The sequence below is a fragment of the Pelobates fuscus genome, chromosome 2 (genome assembly GCF_036172605.1).
Source record: "Pelobates fuscus isolate aPelFus1 chromosome 2, aPelFus1.pri, whole genome shotgun sequence".
Lineage (NCBI taxonomy): Eukaryota > Metazoa > Chordata > Amphibia > Anura > Pelobatidae > Pelobates > Pelobates fuscus.
Window position 1 is genome coordinate 315,723,732 of NC_086318.1, and position 24,411 is coordinate 315,748,142.

The 24,411-nt window shown below is 41.9% G+C and overlaps 1 protein-coding gene across 1 annotated transcript in view; it reads right to left on the reverse strand.

Moving 5' to 3' along the window:
- FIG4 (FIG4 phosphoinositide 5-phosphatase) overlaps window positions 1-24,411 on the reverse strand; it is a 493,827-nt gene that overhangs the window by 63,965 nt on the left and 405,451 nt on the right. Inside the window, exons 22-23 of the mRNA XM_063443525.1 lie at window positions 11,906-11,988; window positions 6,241-6,327 (exon numbers count right to left, since the gene is read on the reverse strand). Coding sequence (XP_063299595.1) covers window positions 6,241-6,327; window positions 11,906-11,988 — 170 coding nt within the window. The remainder of the gene's footprint in view (window positions 1-6,240; window positions 6,328-11,905; window positions 11,989-24,411) is intronic.

The following is a 24,411-nucleotide window of genomic DNA, read 5'->3' on the forward strand; positions in this document are numbered from 1 at the left end:
ACTATTATTTTATTGGTGCACTATGTCTGTCTCTCTCTCTTCATCCCTCTTAAGGAAAAGAAAGGAAGATTGAATTCCTTTCATCTACATATTATTCATATGCCTGCAGTCAATGATCGTTCTCTGAGTGCATTTCAACTCAGCGCTTTTTCTGGTGTCTTATTCTGCACCATTATCTTGCTATTTCTTTTCTCAATTTTTTAGATTGTATTTTTGTATGTTTATCTAAAGAAGACCAAGGGATCTTCTTACAATCTATTGTCCTATTAGGGTAAATTATATTTTACACATTCTTTTACCCACTGTTGTGAGCACGTGTGTGTGGCGAAAACAGCCTCGCCACTGTGAACTGGAGAAGCCTGGTTGCCCGCCTGCTGCCTTTGGACTATGGCCCTGGGAGATTGGGCCCTTTTAAAAAACGTATTCGGCCCTAACAGAGTGCATGTCACTCATTCTGGCCCTTTAACCCCTTAAGGACACATGACATGTCTGACACGTCATGATTCCATTTTATTCCAGAAGTTTGGTCCTTAAGGGGTTAAACACAGTGGGGCCATTCGGTACTTGCCCTGTGTGAGCGGTGATACCCCAGATAGCTATGCCATGGAGCCTATTCATATAATGAAAGACTATGGGAAAGACTTTAGCTCCATGGCAATTGAACTGTGTGAATAGGATCTGAGCGCTATTCGGTAGTTTTGTGCGTTCAGATCCCAGCTATCTGGGGATATGTGAAATGTCTGTGTGTTATGTGTAAAAGGTGACTTTATGTATTTTAAAGTGTTTTACTGTCTTTGTGTCCCCATGTGCATAATGTAGTCTTGTCTGTGTCCTGGGAGGTAATTGGATTACTTCTCCAGGAGAGAGGGCTCTCTAAAACCGGTCTAAGCTGGCAGGGGTTTTAAAAGATACTTTACTAGCTTTTGAACCCCTGGTCTGATTCATGCCATTTTTTAATATGTTGTTCCCCTGAATGGATTGATTGTGGATATGTATTTTTTATGTGAATGTGATGTATGGTTTTAGAGTTATGAAAGTTGGGTAGAAAGTATGTTTTAACTGTATGTATAATTGAGTTTCCTCTCAGGATAAGGGGAGGGAATATGTGGGATGTAACTGATGTGTGAGTGGTTGTTTTATACCTCCCTGTGGGCGGACCTGTATTTGTAACAACTGCAATAAAAAACAGGCTAGGTGGGGGGCGGGGCCGGGCCGCCGAGCCGAGCGGTCGCAGGGAAGAACAGCTCCTGCTCAATATGCTCAAACTATACGATAAGTCGAGAATTTAGCCAAATTCAGCGGCAAATAACCCCGACCTGAACAGTATACGGGCTACCGGTGCCGGGGAGAGGCTCGCTCCCGGAGTTCCAGTCCCCCGGAGGAAGGATCCCCTGCAGCATTCAGCGGGTACCTACCTGGCGGTGAGTGGGGCGGACGGCCGCCGCTCCACTATCCTGCCCAACGGAGCCCGGAATGCACAGGGCACATCGGCGGGCCCGGTCCTGTTTCCCCCCCCCTCTGGACCGGGGGGGTGATCCCGGTCCGTGCCCCAAACTACACGCGGAGGCGCTCTCAGACCACCATGCAGGCCCGAGACCCACGGCCAAAATGGCGGAGGCCACGTGTGCGGGGACCGAGCTGCGGAAACTGAAGCGGACAACAGCTACCACCAAGCAAGGTACACAAGGCTGCAAAAACACGCAACGACCCACACCAGCGGCTCCAAAGTCCGGAGACAAATTGAATGCAGAGCATTAAAGCCCCTTTGCGACACACTACTCACGTGGACGGAGTTGCCCGTGAGACCGCCCGCACTTCTCCTGGGCTGGGCGCTCACCAAGAGGAACCCCTCTGAAGCCTGCCATACCTCCTGGGAGAACACCGAGATCCGGCAGAACCCAGGACCCACGATCCTGCTGATGGGATCAATTGCTAAAGGGCACGGGCGCCTGCTAAGGCCCCGGGCTGAAGGCTGGTGGCCCACGGACACAGAACCACGAAAGACACGATGGGCACACTAGCCAATACCATATGGACTTAACAACACTATTACAGGACTTGGGCCGCATACCCTTTATCTACCAGCCGAACCATGTCTGTAAGAGGCTTTCACATATCCGGTCCACGGGCCGCACACACTCCAGGGCTTAGCGGGCAGGGCCAGCACACACAGGGGCATAGCGGGCTTACTTTTCTGGACTGCGGGTAGTAACAAGCGGGATATGATAGGTCTGTGTAAAAACATGTAAACTGTATTCTCTGCTAGTCTGACTCCATTTATGCCCTCTTACTGAAACCAGACGCCCATGTATACTCTTTAGCCCATACTAACAAGCGGTATATATTAACTCTCTCATGTAGCAACGTCAAGTTATTCTCTAGTATACCCAAAGACTAGCTGAGCAGCACATATAACGCCTCCCAGGAGCTGAGAGCCAAGATTAGGGTTAGCAGGCCAGCCTCAGCCAGCCCAGTAACCGGCAGCTAACACCTATTTTATTTTATATGCCTAAACATACCAGCGAGGATACACCAGCAGGGACCCACTAGTCAGGACAACACTTATCACACTGTCTCATATACTGCGTATCATGACTACTTTGACTAGCTGTAACCGCACAAAATGTAGGCCCCCCACTTAAACATAGACAAGCAAACCTTATCAATGTATAGATATTGAAACGACGATACTCGACATCAATGTTAACTCTAAGCTAATGTTAATAATCGACAATGTGACTGAACAAGATGTTTTCGTTAACCGACATAAAAATAAAAACTTAGGCATAGTTATCCGGGAAATGTGACCAACGTTGTATCAACCCTAACCTTTCTTGCATTTCCCTCTCTTCATTCTGCACCCCATTGCACATGCCTTAATAAAAGAAAGATTGACAAAAAAACCAGGCTAGGTGTGCCAGCACCTCAGATTCTGCTTGACCCTCAAAACGAAGTGTCGTCTCGTTATTGGGGGAATTGGATTGTATGCTGACTGCCAGGAGTGTAAGCGGATTATATGCTTTTCCTGTTCAGCTATTCCAGGGTTCGTGTGTTTCCAGTTCGGGAGTTGGAAGATTTGTACAGTTTGCAGTTCGGGAGATTGGTGCTTGCAGTAGCTGCTGGTCTATGGAAAAGGGGATTATCGCCTAAACGGTTTTTAACCCCTTGTCTGCTGAAACAGTCCGTTACAATTGATGGCAAGTGGCAGGATGTTCCTACAACAGAGGGACAGCTACAGACAACACCATTCCTGGATTACAAATTGAGGGCAACGCTAGTACCCGTACAGCGACCCTATCTACAAAGGAACTCAGAAAATGGAGGAGAAGTTTCAAGATAGATTGAACGATTACGTCTTGGGGTCTGGAGCAGTCTCAGAGGAGGACATGTTGATGTACAGAGAGGCTGTCAGAGCCAGGTTGTGGGACGAAGCCCTAGAGGAAGTACAGTATTCGCGAGGGGATCGGCGCCGCAGCAGAAGGCAGCGAATCCATGCTCGAATGGCAGAGCGGATGCCCCTCCTGAGAAAACAGACCGAAGAAGCGTGGGTGACTAGACTCGAGATTTTAGTATATGCAGAACTGGCGCTAGACGACGCATACCAGGCGATACAATAGTACGCAGCTCAGTGTGTCCCCGAGATGGCAGAGTATGAGTTCCCAGAAGGCGGAGATTACACTGACCTGTGTTACGACCGAGAAGACATGCTGGGTCTCCCTAGCGCTATTGACCTCGAGGCAGACCTACAGTATTTGGTCGCCAAGGAATGGAACCTGGAGGGGGATTACCTGCGACTCATCAATGAGGCCCGGGAAGAGACAACCGGTCCTCCTTCCCAACAACAACCAGCGGTACCCGAGGTAGCAGATCTCCTAGACTGGTGTAGCCAGAGGGGAGACAGTCGGTCTCTCCCTCCCACAACCAGGTTCCAACCAGGCTACTTCCGCTGTAGTACTGGCACCAGGGCAGAGTACCGCTGGTCTCTGCCCACTCAGCAACCCACTACCAGTCCGCCGCACAGCCGTGGTGAGACACCTGGACCTGGACAAAGTTCTCCTCTACCCAGGTGTAGTAACCAGTTATTGTGGGTGGGCTGTACTGCTGTTTCTGTTTTGTGGGTGGGTTGCTGGACTAACCAGGGCACTGACTGGCAGGAGGTCAGGTACCCTGTTAGTCTAATTGGTAAAGGGGAGAAGTGTGGCGAAAACAGCCTCGCCACTGTGAACTGGAGAAGCCTGGTTGCCCGCCTGCTGCCTTTGAACTATGGCCCTGGGAAATTGGGCCCTTTTAAAAAACGTATTCGGCCCTAACAGAGTGCATGTCACTCATTCTGGCCCTTTAAACACAGTGGGGCCATTCGGTACTTGCCCTGTGTGAGCGGTGATACCCCAGATAGCTATGCCATGGAGCCTATTCATATAATGAAAGACTATGGGAAAGACTTTAGCTCCATGGCAATTGAACTGTGTGAATAGGATCTGAGCGCTATTCGGTAGTTTTGTGTGTTCAGATCCCAGCTATCTGGGGATATGTGAAATGTCTGTGTGTTATGCGTAAAAGATGACTTTATGTATTTTAAAGTGTTTTACTGTCTTTGTGTCCCCATGTGCATAATGGAGTCTTGTCTGTGTCCTGGGAGGTAATTGGATTACTTCTCCAGGAGAGAGGGCTCTGTAAAACCGGTCTGAGCTGGCAGGGGTTTTAAAAGATACTTTACTAACTTTTGAACCCCTGGTCTGATTCATGACATTTTTTAATATGTTGTTCCCCTGAATGGATTGATTGTGGATATGTATTTTTATGTGAATGTGATGTATGGTTTTAGAGTTATGAAAGTTGGGTAGAAAGTATGTTTTAACTGTATGTATAATTGAGTTTCCTCTCAGGATAAGGGGAGGGAATATGTGGGATGTAACTGATGTGTGAGTGGTTGTTTTATACCTCCCTGTGGGCGGACCTGTATTTGTAACAACTGCAATAAAAACCAGGCTAGGTGTGCCAGCACCTAAGATTCTGCTTGACCCTCAAAACGAAGTGTTGTCTCGTTATTGGGGGAATTGGATTGTATGCTGACTGCCAGGAGTGTAAGCGGATTATATGCTTTTCCTGTTCAGCTATTCCAGGGTTTGTGTGTTTCCAGTTCGGGAGTTGGAAGATTTGTACAGTTTGCAGTTCGGGAGATTGGTGCTTGCAGTAGCTACTGGTCTATGGAAAAGGGGATTATCGCCTAAACGGTTTTTAACCCCTTGTCTGCTGAAACGGTCCGTTACAGTGTGTTATATTTATATATTCCTGTAACAAGCCAATAAGTCGGTACAGGCAGCTAACAGTGTAATCTGGACAAGCCGAGGTCAGGAATCCAGATAAACAAACTAACAAAGTCACATAAAGAGTAATACAATAGTTTGAAGATGGTAGTGGAGCACTCACTTAGGGGCTCAATATCAGAGGCTATCACGGTGTCACTGTCTGCGAGAGTGTCACTCTATGAACTTACAAAAATGGCATAAGCCTCCTCCGCCGTAATAATAGTGTGCCATTTTAGGTGATTTTTACTGAAATCGCCTACCTGCCTAATACCTACTACCTCACCCACCCCCCAATTTCCACTTCCACCCACAGAAAACCATACACCCAACTCAAAAATTAAAATAAAATTACTGATTGCAGATCAAATAATATTTTTTTATAGAAATATAAAAAACAACACCACAAGAAGTGTTGATTAGTTAAAAAAAACAATGATATATCTTCCTCTTCCATCTCAGATCAAAGTGAGGAAAGAGAGGAGCAGAGAACAATGTCTCAGCCAATGTTACAATTCATTGGCTGAGACATTGCAACAGTGATTGCAGTGACAGGCTGTTACTGTGATTACGTGACGCGGAAAGACGTCATTGCCTGCAGGGGAACTGCATGGGTTGTCAGGCATACACTCAGACCGTGATCTGTCTGCTTGGTAAATAGGAGGGCCAGATTGTTAGGGAGTGCTATGCCACCCTAATGTCTTTAAAGCCCTTCGTTGTGTAGGATGGCATAGCAGGCTCTAACACTGGGAACAAGTTACAAAATAGTTTCCAGGTGACAGTTTTCCTTGAAGTGTTTGTATAATATTGTCTAAATGTAATTCTTCACACACATGAATGTTGTAGAATAGGTTTATTATGACTATCAATGTGAAAAGTTTTTGTCTAACTTTGATTTAAAACAAAACAAAAATATACAGCAAAATGTACTTACAGTTTTAAAATTGTATCTAAGGGCTTGGATTTGATTTTCAAACTTCTTTTGTCTTGGCGATGTTGGCAGAGTCCCAAATGTACAAATCTAGGAAAAGAAAAACAACAAAAAAAGAGTGTAAATTGTGTTTTGTAATGAGATCACACAAACGTTTTTCATCAACATTATGAAAGAAATAAAAGGATTACAATAGTGTTCAGAATACAAAGCCATATGAGGTAAGTGTGTTATCTTCTATTTCTTTCTTTTCTCTTTTACATTCCTTTGAACCAGTATGGAACATGCATCCAGTCTGAAAGAATAGTTTTGCCATCTCTGGTACCTTATCCTGTACCATCTTTAAGTGATCACCCATGAGGCATTTAGCTAAAATGTATTAAAGGAGCACTATAGGGTAAAGAACACAATCATATATTCCTGACCCTATAGGGTTAAAGACATCATCTAGCCCCCCTGCCTCCTCATGCCTCACTAAATATAGTAAACTCTTACTTGTATTCAAGCCTTAAGTTGCTGGCTTTGTCCTGTTTCCTTTTGAACTGCCCACTGCCTGCTGACATCAGCAGAAGTGGTAGCCTGATCCAGTCACAATGCTTCCCCATAGGATTGGCTGAGACTGACAAAGAGGCAAAGCCAGCACATTTCAAACACAGCCCTGGCCAATCAGCATCTCCTCACAGAGGTGAATTGAATCAATGCATCTCTATGAGGCAAGTTCAGTGTCTGCATGCAGAGGGAGGAGACACTGAATGTTTGAATGCATTTTAGGCAGCTTTGACCCAGAAAGGATCTCTAATAACCATCTAAGGAGTGGCCAGTGAAGTTATCACTAGGCTGTAATGTAAACACTGCATTTTCTCTGAAAATACAGTGTTTACAGCAAAAATAAAATATGATTATATAGATGATAAATTTAAATATTCAAAGAATATTTAAAAAAATACTAATCTCCTGTGCAAAGAACTTTAGCTGATATTGTCAACCAATCACACACATCCAATGCATTAAACTATTTTATCACTTATATGGGGAATGGAAACTATAACTACTTTAGCGCATACTCAGAAGAGTCACTTGAGAATTTGCACCATCATGATGCTTTCATTTATTACAATATCTGTTTTCCTGGGAGTGAGTATAATCAAAGGGAATGCTGAAGGTGAGTGGAGGTCTGGCAAATACATAGTGTTGGTATATGGTGGCTAGAGAATGAAATGGTGGTTATTTACTGGTGAGGAGAGGGCAGTGCATTATGTCTACCCATAGGGGATGCAGGCAGGGCTGGCGCTAGCATAAGGGGAGCGCTCCCCTCCAGCCGGTTACTTTATGAAGCTAAGCGCAAGTGCCTCCCCTCAGCGCAGCGTCTTACCACCCGCCCAGCTTACATCATATCCCTGCTCCCTGTGTACCACAAAGCGCGGCTGGCGCCCTGTGATGAGGCTGAGCTGCAAGACAGGACTCCACAGAGCCGGTCACCAGTCAGCATGCACCTCAATGACCTGTATGTACAGTAGGTATGTAATTGTGACTGTGTGTGTATGTATGTATGTATGTATGTCTCTGTGTGCATGTATGTGTGCCTCTATGTATGTATGTCTCTGAGTGCCTATATATATGTATGTCTCTGTGTGCCTCTTTGTATGTCTCTGTGTGCATGTTTGTCTCTGTGAGCCTGTATGTATGTATGTCTCTGTGAGCCTGTATGTATGTATGTCTCTGTATGTATGTATGTATGTGTAAGTATGCCTGTATATCTCTGTATGTATGTGTCTGCATGCCTTTATGTCTTTGTATGTATGTTTCTGTATGCATGTGTCTGTATGACTGAATGCCTCTGTATGTGTGCATGTCTCTGCCTGTATATCTCTGTGTGACTGTGTCTGTATGTCTCCGTGTGACTGTGTCTGTATGTCTCCGTGTGACTGTGTCTGTATGTCTCCGTGTGACTGTGTCTGTATGTCTCCGTGTGACTGTGTCTGTATGTCTCCGTGTGACTGTGTCTGTATGTCTCCGTGTGACTGTATCTGTATGACTCTATGTGACTGTGTCTATATGACTCTGCCTGTGTGTCTATATGACTCTGCCTGTGTGTCTATATGACTCTGCCTGTGTGTCTATATGACTCTGCCTGTGTGTCTATATGACTCTGCCTGTGTGTCTATATGACTCTGCCTGTGTGTCTATATGACTCTGCCTGTGTGTCTATATGACTCTGCCTGTGTGTCTATATGACTCTGCCTGTGTATCTATATGACTCTGCCTGTGTGACTATATGACTCTGCCTGTGTGTCTATATGACTCTGACTGTGTGTCTATATGACTCTGACTGTGTGTCTATATGACTCTGCCTGTGTGTCTATATGACTCTGCCTGTGTCTCTCAGTGTCTGTATGTCTCTGTATGATTATGTCTGTGTTTGTATGACAGTGTACCTGCATGATGTTGTTTGATTGTGTGCCTGAAAAACAATGTCTGTGTGCCTCTATGATTGTGTAAGTATTTTTGCCTGCAAATCTATGTCTACATTGTTTGGAAGAAAAGACACACAAAGGAATCTGGAGGGGATCTACACACAAAACAGACTAAGGGGAGAAATAGCCACATAGAAGGACTGTGGTGGAGGAAAAAAAACAAAACAAAGAAAGGGGCTGGGGGTAAGAGAAACAAAAGGGGGATGGGTGTAAGTAAGAGGCATAAAAAAGGAGGTTGTAAGATACACTAGAGAGGGAATAAAATACACTAAAGCACAAAAGGGGTAATACATTCAAAAGAGGGAATATGAAAAACACTAAAGAGGGTAAGAATGTAAGAAATTCAAAAGGGGGGGGGGTTATAAGACACAGGTGAAGATGCACTTTTTTTTGCAGGTGGTAGGGAAGGGGGCGGCAAAATGCATCTTCGCCTGTGTAGCTAAAAATTGCACCGGCCCTGAATGCAGGTAAAGGATATGTAGCTGTAGCATGTGCATTATTGCGGCTCCCAAAACTATGAAAAAATCCCTCAGTTACCCCCACGTGTCTAATTTTGAATGTAGGGATTTTTCTCCAACTCCTTTCATTTTCAATCTACAGTGTAGGATGTACCCCTTAAAAAAGCGACATTTTACTTAAATGACTAAATTCATTTATTCACTAGCCTTCACAATTTCCTTTCTCCATAGGTCACCAGATAGGCATGGGTGAACTTAGCATTGCTCATGCATTTGGCATTTAAACAGTTATGTTTCCACACAGCTATGAAATCATTTCAGGTTGCCATGGCAGCCCAAAGCATCTCTTTATCACTGGAGGCTACACAGTACAAGATTGAACAAGCTGAAGTCATTCCAAAAGAAAACACTTTTTGGTGTGCATTTACACAAGCTCTGTAATGTGTATTTTGAGAATGCACATTGGTAGAGCTGAATAGTTAATTTATAGATTAATGAAAGCATATACTAAAGGTTGATTTTATGCCACTTGATCAAAATAACCAGATGTGTTTTTTTTTTATTAGTTTTTTATTTTTTATTTATTTTTTTCAGTTTTTTATGACCTCCGCTTGCAAAGGAAAAATACATTGTCATAAAAAAAAAAAAAAAACTGTCTTTGTTTTATTTTGGAATGCTGCAGGTAGATGGACTCTACAGCCAGGCAGCTTCAGTTTAAGCTCCTATTGCCTCTTCTGAAGAACTTGATAGCAGAGTGTTTTTGACTAGTCACTAGTCATCAAGACTCAATCACATAATTTACATATATATATATATATATATACACACACACACACACACACACACACATATATACATATACACACATTATTTTTTATTTTTGGGGGGTTAATACATTTTTTTTTATTGAGATGAGGGTATGGCAACACTGCAACACATGACAGAAAATACCAGCTTGTGATAAATCTCATTTTATAATAGAAGATGAGTAGAGTGCTAACAGCTCCAGCCATTTTTAAAGTAGACTAGATCTGCAAGATCAGCATTGAAAAGAGTTTGGATATTCTTCATAAGACCAAGGATATCCTTTAGTTGATGGGGACGACTAATCCCCTGGATCCGTAGGAGGTAAGCCGTGTGTATGTCTAAGGCTTCCTCCTATCAGGAGAAAGAAGGATTCCAGCCACGGCACAATCTTGGGCCTCTGGGATTGCTGCAATAGGAGACCAATCTTGGGAATCGTCACCCCTGCCTGCTTTAAGCTTTTTGAAATGTTTATTGGAGAGAGACATTAAAAAGAAAATGTCCCATTCCCTGCGGGCTAGAGTTCACTCTCGCGAGATCCGGTCGTTGCCATGGCAACGCTCCGGATCTCGCGAGAGGAACCCGGCGGAGCTGCAAGATAGAGCTCTGCCGGGTCCTCTCCTGGCTCCCTCCCTCTCTCCCCGCTGGCAGCCGGAATATTCTCTATGTGGGCCGGTGAGGGAGATCTTTGATCTCCCCACCGGCCCATCATTGAAAACAGCGGGGCCGGCGCTCGGATAGTGCCGGCCCTGCATAGACCAGCAGGGGAGATCCTGTGATCTCCCTGCCGGCCTCGGCCCCACGGCCATCGCAGCCCACCGGGCATTTGCCCAGTGTGCCCGATGGCCAGTCCGGGCCTGGAATCTGCCTATTTCCATCATATGTATGGGACTGATGAAAAAGGAATTGTCTACTCGAAGTTTGTGGTTTGGAGTGGTTTGTCCAAAGCAAATACCTTCTAATACAAATCCATACTTCACTCCATCCATCTATGATTTTACTAATCCATTTATTGTAGTCAGTAAGCCAATACACCCAGTGTTAAACAATGTAATTGCAAGTTGAACAAATAATCTTTCAGATTAAAATCATGAATTCGTACTGTGCATTTTTCTGGCTCTTCCATGAAAAGATTATGTAAATTTTTAAATACATCCTAAAATACAACTGTTCCATAATAAGCAGCCAAACAGATTTCCTTTGCAATAAAAGCGTATTCTCAGTGGTACTAAACCAATAAGGTTCCCACATAAATAGAAAATAAAATGATGGACAAGTCATATTCAGGGAGATGTGACTAGGGCAATGTAAACTAAGTGATTTAACTCCTAAATGGTTGAGAATTGAGCAGTGAGACTGCAGGGGCATAATCTATACCCCATAACTGCTTCATTAAGCTAAAGCTGTTGTCGTGCCTATAGAAGCTCTTAAAAAACTAATACAAGAGGAAAGTCGGGGTTGACCTGGGCAATTCCACAGTCACAGTTTTTTTTCTTTCCAACCCCAATACCAATCTCGAAATACATTATAAAACATTATCTTATAAAATTCCTTAGTGTAGACACCGGAACTCATAAACTTCTCACATATAATGGAAATCCTTGAAGGATCAACAGAGTCAAGAAGTATTGAGAACCACCATCTGGGCCAATGACAGAAATTATTCACATTCATAACCTCTTTGTGGAAGAGAACCAGTTTATCCACACTCGAATTTCATTCTATTCTCTGGTGCCCATTTCAGAACCTCTGTTTTCAATCTCCCTCAGACAGCCCCAACTGAACATGAAGAGCAATGAATAAATACACAATATGGTCCGCCCCATTATTGAGGTTAAATGGTAAAAAAGGTAAACAGTCAAAATACATTGACAAAAGTGCAGAAATGTAAACAATTTTCTTTACCTGGTTTATCTGATATGATAAGATTACCTTGTGTAGATATGCAGATCGGCCTCTGAAGGACTATCTGAAAGATTAATCCCATATGTATCTTTTGTTGATTGAGCAGAATTCTGTGGGAAAGACAAATATTTGGCATATTACAGAGTTGAACTCTATAGATCTAAAAGTACAAGCTGACTGTGGAAAACTTTAATTACACAAGATTTTAGAGTGAAAAGTAAACTGAGCTCATGAACAAACAAAATAAAAAGTTTTATTTAACTTTTTCCCTCGCAGAGCCGGTTTTCGCAGCTGAACCCACCTCTTTGAGAGAGATCATCGAGATTGATGATCTCAGCCAATCCCATGCGTTCCCATAGGGACAGCCACTAGAGGCTTTTAACCCCTTAAGAACTTAGCCAATTGTACACGTACTGATCAAAACAAAATGAACACAAAAATTGGAATTTGTGCTATATGTCTGTTCAACCGTAAATCACCTTTTTCATATTAAGTGCACCCAAACTTATTATATATCAGTTTGTTCAGGAGAAACGGGGCTTAAATTAACTATTCATATGTGAAACAATTTATTATAAACAAAATCTAAAAAAGTGTGAGAATTGATTTTATTTTATTTTTTAAACATTTTGAGTTCTGCGTTGCATTTTAACTGTGGATGTTATAATACTTGTAACAAACTCTCTTTTTCTCCTGTGAGTTTGCCACAAGTTTTTGGAGGGGCCTGTTTGCCAGCCTCCTATCCTGTGACTATGGCCCCTGCAATAGACCTGGCTAAACTACTTTAAAAGGCTCTGTTCATGTGAAGTATGTACTTTTGTACTCCAGACAGAGAGACCGACCGTTAGCATGGGACCATGTGCACAGTCGGTCAAAAATAAGACTTCCAGGACATTCCTGAACCCCTGAACTGATCTGGGTGATTTTTGGATATATTGGTCACCCAGATCAGGGGATGAAACATTTGTGCGGTTTTATGTATTTTTAGGGTACTTTTGGGGTGTTTTTAAAAAGTATGTTTTTTTTCTGTGATTGGAGATAATTAGATTAGTTTAGTACAATTCTTAATTCAATTATCTCCAAGGCAGAGGGGAGTGATTGTGTGTTTGTATATGGGAGTGTCATGCATTTAACCATTTTTGTTATTGGTCTGTGACTTGGTGCTGCAGTTCCCCACAAGGTCCAGGTGGGAGTGGTCCTTGCATGGGGACTTGCATATAAGGCCAGTGGTGGCTGCCATTAAACAGAATGCTTTACCCCTTCATGAAGTCTTGGCTCATGTTTGGGGGGTTGGAGAACTACATACACTCTGGGGATTGCTATATTACAATACTCCCCTGAGTATAATTACTAGCTCTTCTAAGAGCTTTTCCTGCTACGCTCTCTGGACTAGGAGAGGTCTACCCACTGGAAGCTGGATCCTGGTCTTGGTTCCAGGGTGGGCGCCTTTTCTAGGGTGAGGAAGGGGTTAAATTCCTACCTTTCTCCAGCGCCGGGCTCCCTCGGCGCTGGGGAATCTCCTCCTTCTGCCGTCATCGGCTGAATGTGCATGCGCGGCAAGAGCCGCACGTGCATTCAGCCAGTCTCATAGGAAAGCATTCTGAATGCTTTCCTATGGACGCTGGAGTCTTCTTACTGTGAAAATCACAGTAAGAAGCGCGGAAGCGCCTCTAGCGGCTGTTAATGAGACAGCAACTAGAGGCTGGATTAACCCATTTGTAAACATAGCAGTTTCTTTAAAACTGCTATGTTTACAGCAGGCAGGGTTAATCCTAGATGGACCTGGCACCCAGACCACTTCTTTGAGCTGAAGTGGTCTGGGTACCTATAGTGGTCCTTTAATAAAACATTGGAGATAGTAAAACAAAAAAGTAAAAAGGACCTCCAGGACCCCCCTTTTATGCAAGTCGTTTTTAATTTCAATAACAAAAGTAATACTATTAAGAAAACCATCAACAAACACTGGCACATTCTAAACCAGGATGACATATTAAAAGACCTTATCCCAATGAAACCCAATGTCATTTTTGAGGCTTGGTTCCCAAGCACTACCAAGCCTCAATAAGCAAACCAGTAACCAACTTCATGCTGATGATTTGCATTAAGAATGAAACAGCTGTCCATGAGTGGTTCACTGGCTTTGCATCTTTTCCTCAGTTGTGTTTCAAAGCTGTTGTATACAGCAAACACAGACTCAAAATAATCCATGTTTAAAATGGACTGAGGCAAAAATGGGATTCTTTGTTAAACTAAGTTGCATATGCCCACCCAGAATCCTTTGCGGTAGTGACATCACTGCAGATTTGTGATTTCTGTTGGAAAAGCCAATCTTATGGCTTGACTAGTGTGCAGAATTTTGTTTAACATTGCATTAACTATCCACAGACTTCAGGTGGAAGGGGTTTTCAATCCAAATTTTTCCCCACCATAACCTTTTTGTTTTTTGATATCTATCTATATATATTTAAAAAACAAAAAAATGTTTTTAATAAAACCATCAAGATTCATTTAAAAAAAAATTTGTTAGGTATTAAGTATTTTGACCTATTTATTATGCAGAGTGCTCTGCTTTTGACCATACACATGATAAAACAAAAAGTAAAATTGCATTAAAATTTGTAAAATCTAAATTATATTATAATTGCATGATGGACGAAACATCCCTTAGTAAAACTGTTGTAAATGCGCAGCTGTGATCATTTAATACTAAAAATGTAATATCACATCCTGTCCATTTCCAAGTGATGCTATCCATTCTAATCATAACAAAAATAAAAATTTTAATGATAGCAACCTGTGTATTCAATCTGATGACACTATTATGCTTTTTTTTTTATAACACAGCATTATAATAAGATGTATATTTTGGGGATTATAAAAACTGTAGTACATTGGTAGCAATTGTTTCACACTGTAATATTAGTTTGTATTGTTAACCAACCTGTGAGTTCAGTGAGTACAGGACCTGGACTATATAAATTGAGGCAAAATGGATTGTATGGGAATAAATATGATTCAAATAATGCAGACAATGTAAAATATTATTTTGTCAAGGGAAATAGTAAATTGTTTTACCCTCGTCTTTTTTGACAAATGAAACCTTGCAAAATTTATTGTGCAGACTGTGCATACCTGTACTGTTTATTGATCTATATACATTTATGCATATATCAATCTATCGCTCCCTCTCCGTGTGTGAGAGAACTATATAGCAGTACATAGGGTTAACTAATTTCATGGCAGTGGTTGTACCCCTGAGCTTCTCAAGATTAGTTAGAGTTACATTCCCAGATGACAGCTGACACCTTTAATTTATCCTCTTTCCTGTAACTTATATATGAAAAGACTGTGATTCTGTCTCTCCAGGGATACAGTATCTTTAATGTTAAAGTACCACTATAGTGCCAGGAAAACATACTCGTTTACCTGGCACTATAGTGCCCTGAGGGTGCCCCCACCCTCAGGGCCCCCCTCCCGCTGGGCTCTAGGGTGAGGAAGGGGTTAAAATCTTACCTTTTTCCAGCGCCGGGCTCCCTCGGCGCTGGGGAATCTCCTCCTTCTTCTGCAGTCATCGGCTGAATGCACATTCAGCCAGTCCATAGGAAAGCATTCTCACTGTGAAAATCAAAGTGGGAAGTACCTCTAGCGGCTGTCAATGAGACAGCCACTAGAGGCTGAATTAACCCTAATGTAAACATAGCAGTTTCTCTGAAACTGCTATGTTTACAGCAGAAAGGGTTAATCCTAGAGGAACCTGGCACCCAGACCACTTCTTTAAGCTGAAGTGGTCTGGGTGCCTATAGTGGTCCTTTAAGATTGTACCAGTACATGCCTTGATCACGCCTGGGAGTTACAAATCAGTGCAGCAACTGCTCTATGTGGCTGCTGTTATTAAAACAGCTTCTCTCCCTTAAGTGATATGCAGGGAGAGCAACTGATGAGAAATAATCACTGTGTCTTTGTCTCCCCAGCCTGTGTTTGGGTATATCAGTTTAGTGCTAAAGACTAAAGTGAAAGCGGGAAATAAAACATTGTCAAAAAAACAAACATTTTGAGCCCTTTATAAAGATACAATCTTGGTGAAATGCTCACAAAGACTGCAGTGAAATTTCAATGATATGCCAACGTAAACAAAAGATATCATACAACAAAACTTGACTAAAGGCAGAGCTTCAGGAGATGCCAATGCCATTTAGGAGTTAAATCATTTTTTATGAAACCCTAGTCACGCCTCCTTGCATGTGACCTACACAGTCTTCCTAAACACTTCTTGTAAAGAGTCATCTAATGTTTACACCTTTTATTGCAAATTCTGTTTAATTTGGAATTTCCCATCTCCTGCACTGTTAATAAGTTTGCTAGATCCTGGACGAGCCTTCTGTATGTAATTAAAGTTGAACTTACATAGCAGGAGATAAAAGCTTTTAAAGTAAGTTACATCAGATTGAAAATGAAACCATTTTGTTTTCATGCTGGCTGTGCCAGTCAGGGTCAGGTTTATGCAATTGGCTCCAACCAAGTTCGCCTGGAAAGAAGAAGGGTCTCAATTGCCGGCAAATCATCAAAGGCCCCCCAGGATCTCCCTTACACTCCGGTAAGCAGCTACCCGAGGTCGGGCCACGTCTGGGACACTGGTTCCATGGGCCACCATCCTGCTGTTGGCGGCAATGATGCCCTCTGCCCGCGGTCCCCTACGGGTGATGTCCGGGCAAGGTCTCACCCTGCTGCGTCAATCTGTAGTCCAGAGCTGTGAGGTCTTGGCGTGGTCTAGAGTGATGCAGTTGCGCAAGATGTCCCAGACCCGCACACACAATCGATCAAATTCTCGGAAAAGCGCTTCCTCTGCTTCAAGTATGTCAGCAGGTTTGCAGAGGTGTACAACACAGACTATGCCCACAGGAATCTGGCAGTAGCGAACCCAACAGTCATCTGAGTGTTCTGTCAACGAGTAGCCAAGTTTTTTGCCCAAATTGCGCTGAGTAAGTACCGTATGTATTTTGCTACGTGTGAATAGCTTGGTTGGCTGTCAGGCCTCGTGCACAAGTGTTTGTTTGTTTTTTGTGGTGTTTTTTAACCCCTGCAGTGACATTCCGTGTATAAGACAACCCCCAATTTTAGACTCAAATAAATTTAGGAAAAAACATGGAAAAATACGGTAATTAAAAAATATGTTTATGAGGCAACTTCCTAGCTGTACAGCCACTTTATAAAGCTGGAGTGTTTATTATGCTTGTAGCGTCAATTTGGGAGTATGTCAGAGCAAAATGCTGAGAGAGCGAGTGTCTGGGATCCCTCTGGACATGTGAACTCTTATGATTAGGAAATAATTTGCTTAAGTAAAGTACAGTGGTACATAATAAGTCAATGAGTAATTTTCCAACTTCACAGTGAACCTTCTAAAAGGGAAGAAGATGGTTAAGTTTTGTTTTACAGCTCCTGCAGGGTAAAACATTGCTGTTGCGCTTACCATGAACTGACACAGTCAACCACAAAATGTAAAGAATTAATTGGTTTTCTCAGGGAATAATCCCTTCACTTTTAACATTTACACACAGAATGCTCTGACTGTGGGGTCAAGCTATTCCAGAAATTACATTGTCAGGAACAGAGGAAAAAAATCACTCTTTTCCATTGCACTCACAGCTGTGGTTTTCTGATAGCAATTCCTAGTAATGGAAAATATAGAATGAAATGAAAAGAGCATTTGAGGGGTCATTTCAGTGTCAGACCAGGTGAGGTAAACTGTAAAATGCTTATTGAAATTAAGTTTTCTTGGACACTACCGACAGAGAGGTCAGTTTCACACGTTGGTGATAAATCTTTAACAGATCAATTCATCCTAGAGTGTTTGAGTAAAGAAACACTTTGTTTAGAACCAGAAGTACAAACCTTAATAAGTGCAAAGTCATTAATGTTCTTAGCTAATAATTAGAATAAAAAATACAAAGTACTTCTACGGAGGAGCCAGGCTTATAAACTGCACATGTATGAGAAGAAGTGAAAAATTAGGTCAAAGACGAGAAAGGAACAAATACACATCAAGCTGTTGTTAGAAACAAGGTCACCCAAGGGTACTAATAGTAAACCTTCATAAGAAAATATACACCAAAGAACCAATTAAAAAGGCTCTCTGCTTTAAGTATTTGTTGTAGGAGGGACTTTCAAAGTGGTGGATTAGGGCCGAAAAAGAAGGAAGGCAATTTAATCATGAAACTATAGTCTGTCCAATTATTTCATAAGATTTGAAAAACAAGTCAGGATTCATAAGCTGGAAGGTCAGATACAGATGTTTCTAAAAAAAAGATGCTCCTACAGGGATTGTGGTGCACAATACGAAAACCCTAGCACAGTTAGAGAAAATCTGTAAAATCTTCAGAGTTACATTTATTTATTACACTGGCATAAACTATGATGCATTGTACATGTACCCTACTGAGCAAGTGATCAATTTATCAATTAACAAAGTGCAAAGTTAGTGAACAGAAAACAAATTTACAATATATACTGTGACTGCAGTAGTTTATATCATTACACAAGCTTACATTACACAATTTTAAATGTTTTTGTAAACCTTTTTATTTATTAATTGGTGGAGTCTCCTTTAGTATCAATGACTTCTACCAAAAATATCCTGTTTATGCTGATCGGACCCAATTATTGGCTTTGATGCATTTTGGCACATGCTTCTTTACAGAACTGTGCCAAGCCATTGAGGTATCTAGGCTACCAAGCAGGAACTACCCACCTAGGTCATGCCACATCATTTCATAGATATTAATGTCAAGACATTGACCTATATTCTAAACATTGGATTTAAAGTAGTTCTAGTTGCAAATTTTGGATTCTGTTCAATGCCTTCATTCTGTTATGCTTTCGAAGGCATTATTATCCTAATGTTTGGTAGCTTCCAAGGTACTGAGGCTGCAAACAAAGCCCCAAAAACAAACATGTGCAATACTCAAATGCTGCTCTTTTTTTTCTTTTGAGAGATGTCTTTTCCACTTTGATATCCTCTTGTTTTTTGTAAGGTTGTTCTTGCGGCAGATATTAATCAGTGAAAATATGTGATTAAAGATACTCAGCTAAAGACCTTCCAAAGCATTATAATTTCTTGTGGTTGTGGTTTTATTTAGAACACTATTGGGAAGGATAATGAATATCTTAATTCCCCCATTTGTATGGGATATGCTTGACCAAGAACTGGTAAAGAAAAAATAAATAAATAGTATTTTCTAGTTATAACTTCCCAGGATGTTTATTATTAATATAATTAGGTGTTAAAAAAAAACAAAAACAAAACATACCGTATATACTCGAGTATAAGCCGAGTTTTTCAGCACATTTTTTGTGCTGAAAAACCCCAACTCAGCTTATACTCGAGTCAATTGTCTGTATTATGGCAATTTACATTGCCATAATACAGACAATGGGGCTGTGTAGGAGGGGGGCTGGCAGGGAGCTCTTACTTACCTCTCCTGCAGCTCCTGTCAGCCCCCTCCACGCCGGTCCGTTCAGCACCTCTGTCAGCTCCCAGTGTAAGTCGCGCGAGAGCCGCGGGGTCATAGTGCGGCCGCGAGACTTACACTGGGACTTACACTGGGAGCTGCATGGACCGGCGCGGAGGAGGAGGGAGCTGACAGGAGCTGCAGGAGAGGTAAGTAACAGCTCTGCCAGCCCCCCTCCTACACAGCCCATCCACTGGACCACCAGGGACCGAGAGCCCCCCATGTATCAAGCAGGGAGGGGGGACGAAAAAAAAGAAAATAAAAATAATAAATAAATTAAAAAACAATAATAAAAAAATTAAAATATTTAAAAAATAATAAAATTGCCCACCCCCCACCAAGGCTCTGCAACATACACACACACACACACACACACTGCACTCATATACACACACACTGCACTCATATACACACACGCTGCACTCATATACACACACGCTGCACTCATATACACACACGCTGCACTCATACACACACACGCTGCACTCATACACACACACTGCATTCATTATATACACACACTGTAAATAAATATTCAATTAATATAATTATTTTAGGATCGTCTTGGCTTATATTCGGGCCGGCTTAAACTCTAGTATATACGGTATATATATATATATATATATATATATATATATATATATATATATATATAACAAGAAATAAGAAATCTGCCAGTCTAATATAGGTTTACTCCAAACGACCACCGTGCTGCACAGCGTGAATATATATATATATATGAAGAAAAGATGAGGAGCACTCAATGATAAAGACCTGCGGGTAGAAACGTTGATATTTTTATTTTGATATAATATAATTAACTTTTTTGGGAATATCCATTGAGTGCTCTCATCTTTTCGTCTCTCATATAATATTCACGCTGTGCAGCATCGTGGTTGTTTGTAGTACAACTATATTAAGGTAGAGTGCCAGATTTCTTATTTTTTTTAATATATATATATATGTGTGGTTTTTTTTTAACACCTTGCAAAGTTCTTCTGTCTGAGATAATGCTCTCTGTAACTTACAGTGGAACAAGAAGATTGTGAAACCTTCACATTAATTTGTGGTCCTGCGTGTGTGTGTGTGTGTGTATATATATATATATATATATATATATATATATATATATATATATCTATCAAAAAACAAAAAGGTTATGGTGGGGAAAACATTGTAATTGAAACCCCTTCCACCTGAAGTCTGTGGATAGTTAATACAATGTTAAACAAAAGTCTGCACACCAATAAAGCCACAAGACTTTCTTTTCACACAGAAATCACAAATCTGCAGTGATGTTACTACCGCAATGGATTCTGGGTGGGAATATGCAAATTAGTTTAACAAAGAATCACATTTTTGCCTCATTCCATTTGAAACACAACTTGGGAAAAGATGCAAAGCCAGTGAACCACCCATGAACAGCGGTTTCATTGTTAATGCAAATCATCAGCGTGAGGTTGGTTGCTGGGATGCTTATTGAGGCTTGGTAGTTCTTGGGAAGCAAAAATCTAAATATTAATTGATTGTATACATGTGTGTGAGTATAATATATATACAGTATATACACTGCTCAAAAAAATTAAGGGAACACAAAAATAACACATCCTAGATCTGAATGAATTAAATATTCTTCTGAAATACTTTGTTCTTTACATAGTTGAATGTGCTGACAACAAAACCACACAAAAATAAAAAAATGGAAATCAAATTTTTCAACCCATGGAGGTCTGGATTTGGAGTCACACTCAAAATTAAAGTGGAAAAACACACTAGAGGCTGATCCAACTTTGATCTAATGTCCTTAAAACAAGTAAAAATGAGACTCAGTAGTGTGTGTGGCCTCCACATGCCTGTATGACCTCCCTACAACGCCTGTGCATACTCCTGATGAGGTGGCGGATGGTCTCCTGAGGGATCTCCTCCCAGACCTGGACTAAAGCATCTGCCAACTCCTGGACAGACTGTGGTGCAACGTGACGTTGGTGGATGGAGCGAGACATGATGTCCCAAATGTGCTCAATTGGATTCAGGTCTGGGGAACGGTCAGGCCAGTCCATAGCATCAATGCCTTCGTCTTGCAGGAACTGTTGACACACTCCAGCCACATGAGATCTAGCACTGTCTTGCATTAGGAGGAACCCAGGGTCAACCGCACCAGCATATGGTCTCACAAGGGGTCTGAGAATCCCATCTCTGTACCTAATGGCAGTCAGGCTACCTCTGGCGAGCACATGGAGGGCTGTGTGCCCCCCCCAAAAAATGCCACCCCACACCATTACTGACCCACTGCCTAACCGATCATGCTGGAGGATGTTGCAGGCAGCAGAACGTTCTCCACGGCGTCTCCAGACTGTCACGTCTGTCACATGTGCTCAGTGTGAACCTGCTTTCATCTGTGAAGAGCACAGGGTGCCAGTAGCGAATTTGCCAATCTTGGTGTTCTCTGGCAAATGCCAAACGTACTGCACGGTGTTGGGCTGTAAGCACAACCTCCACATGTGGACGTCGGGCCCTCATACCACCCTCATGGAGTCTGTTTCTGACTGTTTGATCAGACACATGCACATTTGTGGCCTGCTGGAGGTAATTTTGCAGGGCTCTGGCAGTGCTCCTCCTGTTCCTCCTTGCACAAAGCCGGAGGTAGCGGTCCTGATGCTGGGTTGTTGCCCTCCTACGGCCTCCTCCACGTCTCCTGATGTACTGGCCTGTCTCCTGGTAGCGCCTCCATGCTCTGGACACTACGCTGACAGACACAGCAAACCTCCTTGCCACAGCTCGCATTGATGTGCCATCCTGGATGAGCTGCACTACCTGAGCCACTTGTGTGGGTTGTAGACTCCGTCTCATGCTACCACTAGAGTAAAAGTACTGCCAGCATTCAAAAGTGGCCAAAACATTAGCCAGGAAGCATAGGAACAAGAAGTGGTCTGTGGTCACCACCTGCAGAACCACTCCTTTATTGGGGGTGTCTTGCTAATTGCCTATAATTTCACCTGTTGTATATACCATTTGCACAACAGCATGTGAAATTGATTGTCACTCAGTGTTGCTTCCTAAGTGGACAGTTTGATTTCACAGAAGTGTGATTGACTTGGAGTTACATTGTGTTGTTTAAGTGTTCCCTTTATTTTTTTGAGCAGAATATATACTTGAATTATTGGAATTATGTCTTACACTCAATTATTTTCGATTTGAAAAAGCATTCTACATACAAATATCCGGGACATCGATGGGTGCCCCTATGGCACCCATGTATGCTAATGCATTCATGCATGCATATGAACAGGTACACATTCTCCAAAAATATGGTCATCATATTCTGAAATACCTGAGATATATCGATGACGTGTTCATCATATGGACGGGTGAGGAACAAAGTCTACATGACATGATAGGGTCACTGAATCAATTGGATTCACCAGTAAGACTTACCCATCAAATTAACAACAAACAAATCGACTTCCTGGATCTTCGTATCTTTATAGAAAATAACAAGCTGGGGTATACCTTATTTGCAAAGGAAACTGACCGCAATACGTTACTACACGCCAGCAGTCACCACCCACCCAATCTCATAAAATCTTTACCGGTATCTCAATTCATGAGAATACTGAGGAACAACTCTGATTCTATAAAAGCAGCAAACCAAGTACAAGAAATGTTTGAAAAATTTTCACAACGTGGATATCCAAGACAGATGCTGGAGAGTGCATATTCAAAAGCACTCAAAAACTACACTGATGGCCCTAAAATTAAAAGCAACCAAAATAGAATGATCTTCCCCCAAACGTTCCATTCACTATCGGGCGAGATGTCCCAGAAAATAAGACACAATTGGGAGGTTCTTAAAAAAGACAAGACACTACCGACGATATTCCAGAATACCCCTATGATTAGTTATAGGAGAAACAGGAACCTGAGAGATTATCTGGTTCATACAGATACATCTATGGCGCATCAGTTTGTTCAAAGTCCAGGCTGTTATCGTTGTTTGAAGTGCATGGCTTGCAATAGTATGACCCCGGGTAAAGCGTTTTACCACCCTCGCTCAGGTAAAGAATACAGGATACGGCAAAGGATCACGTGCACCACTACACACGTAGTCTATCGCATCACCTGCCCATGTGGACTCATGTACATCGACAAAACGTCTAATGACCTCAGGGAGCGCATGAGGGGACACAGATCTACCATCAGGACTGCGTTATCCAGCGGCACAGCAACCACCCCCATAGCCAAACATTTTCTGGAAATAGGGCATACACTGCCCACATTGAAATTTATGGGCATTGAACATGTTCCGGCCCCGAACAGGGGGGGTGACAGAGATGTCCTACTTCTTCAAAGAGAAGCCTTTTGGATCTTCACATTAGGAACTTTGTCCCCGGGGGGACTTAATGAAATCAACCCACTCAGTTGCTTCATCCCGAAAAGATAAAGAAGCCACAGTTTCGTAAATAATAGTAATGGATACATATCTGTACTAAAGGTTACAGAAAAACCATTATTGGTGATTAACTCATGAGACTTTTTGTTAAATCAATCATATATTAATTATATATTAATTTTTATTTAGCTGGGTATGTTAGCCTATAGATGCTCCTGTTATATTCCATAGACTGTATGGCCGTTAGTTTGTAATACAATTAAGTAAGTATATATATAGTATCCCTAGGGTTATTCAAATATACTTTGAAGTTTTTTTCTACAATGTGTCTATAATTAGGTCTGCAACCACTTGGCACTTGGAATTCCAATGTAAAAACGTAGCCACCTTATGCTATTGTTTAAAAATTTAAAAATGTAGCAATCGTAAGGTATTGTTTAACTTTGTTTAACAAATTTGTTTAAATATTCAAATAGAGTCTTAAACACTTAGTCAATCTAAGGTGGCTTCGATATTTCTTATCCTCGAATTTTAATATGTCTGCGAGTGCAGATTATTAGACTTTTGGCCGTAACCACACTCACCTCCAGGCCTTTCTATTAGGCACTTAAGGGGTTAATCCCTATTTCAAAGTTGAG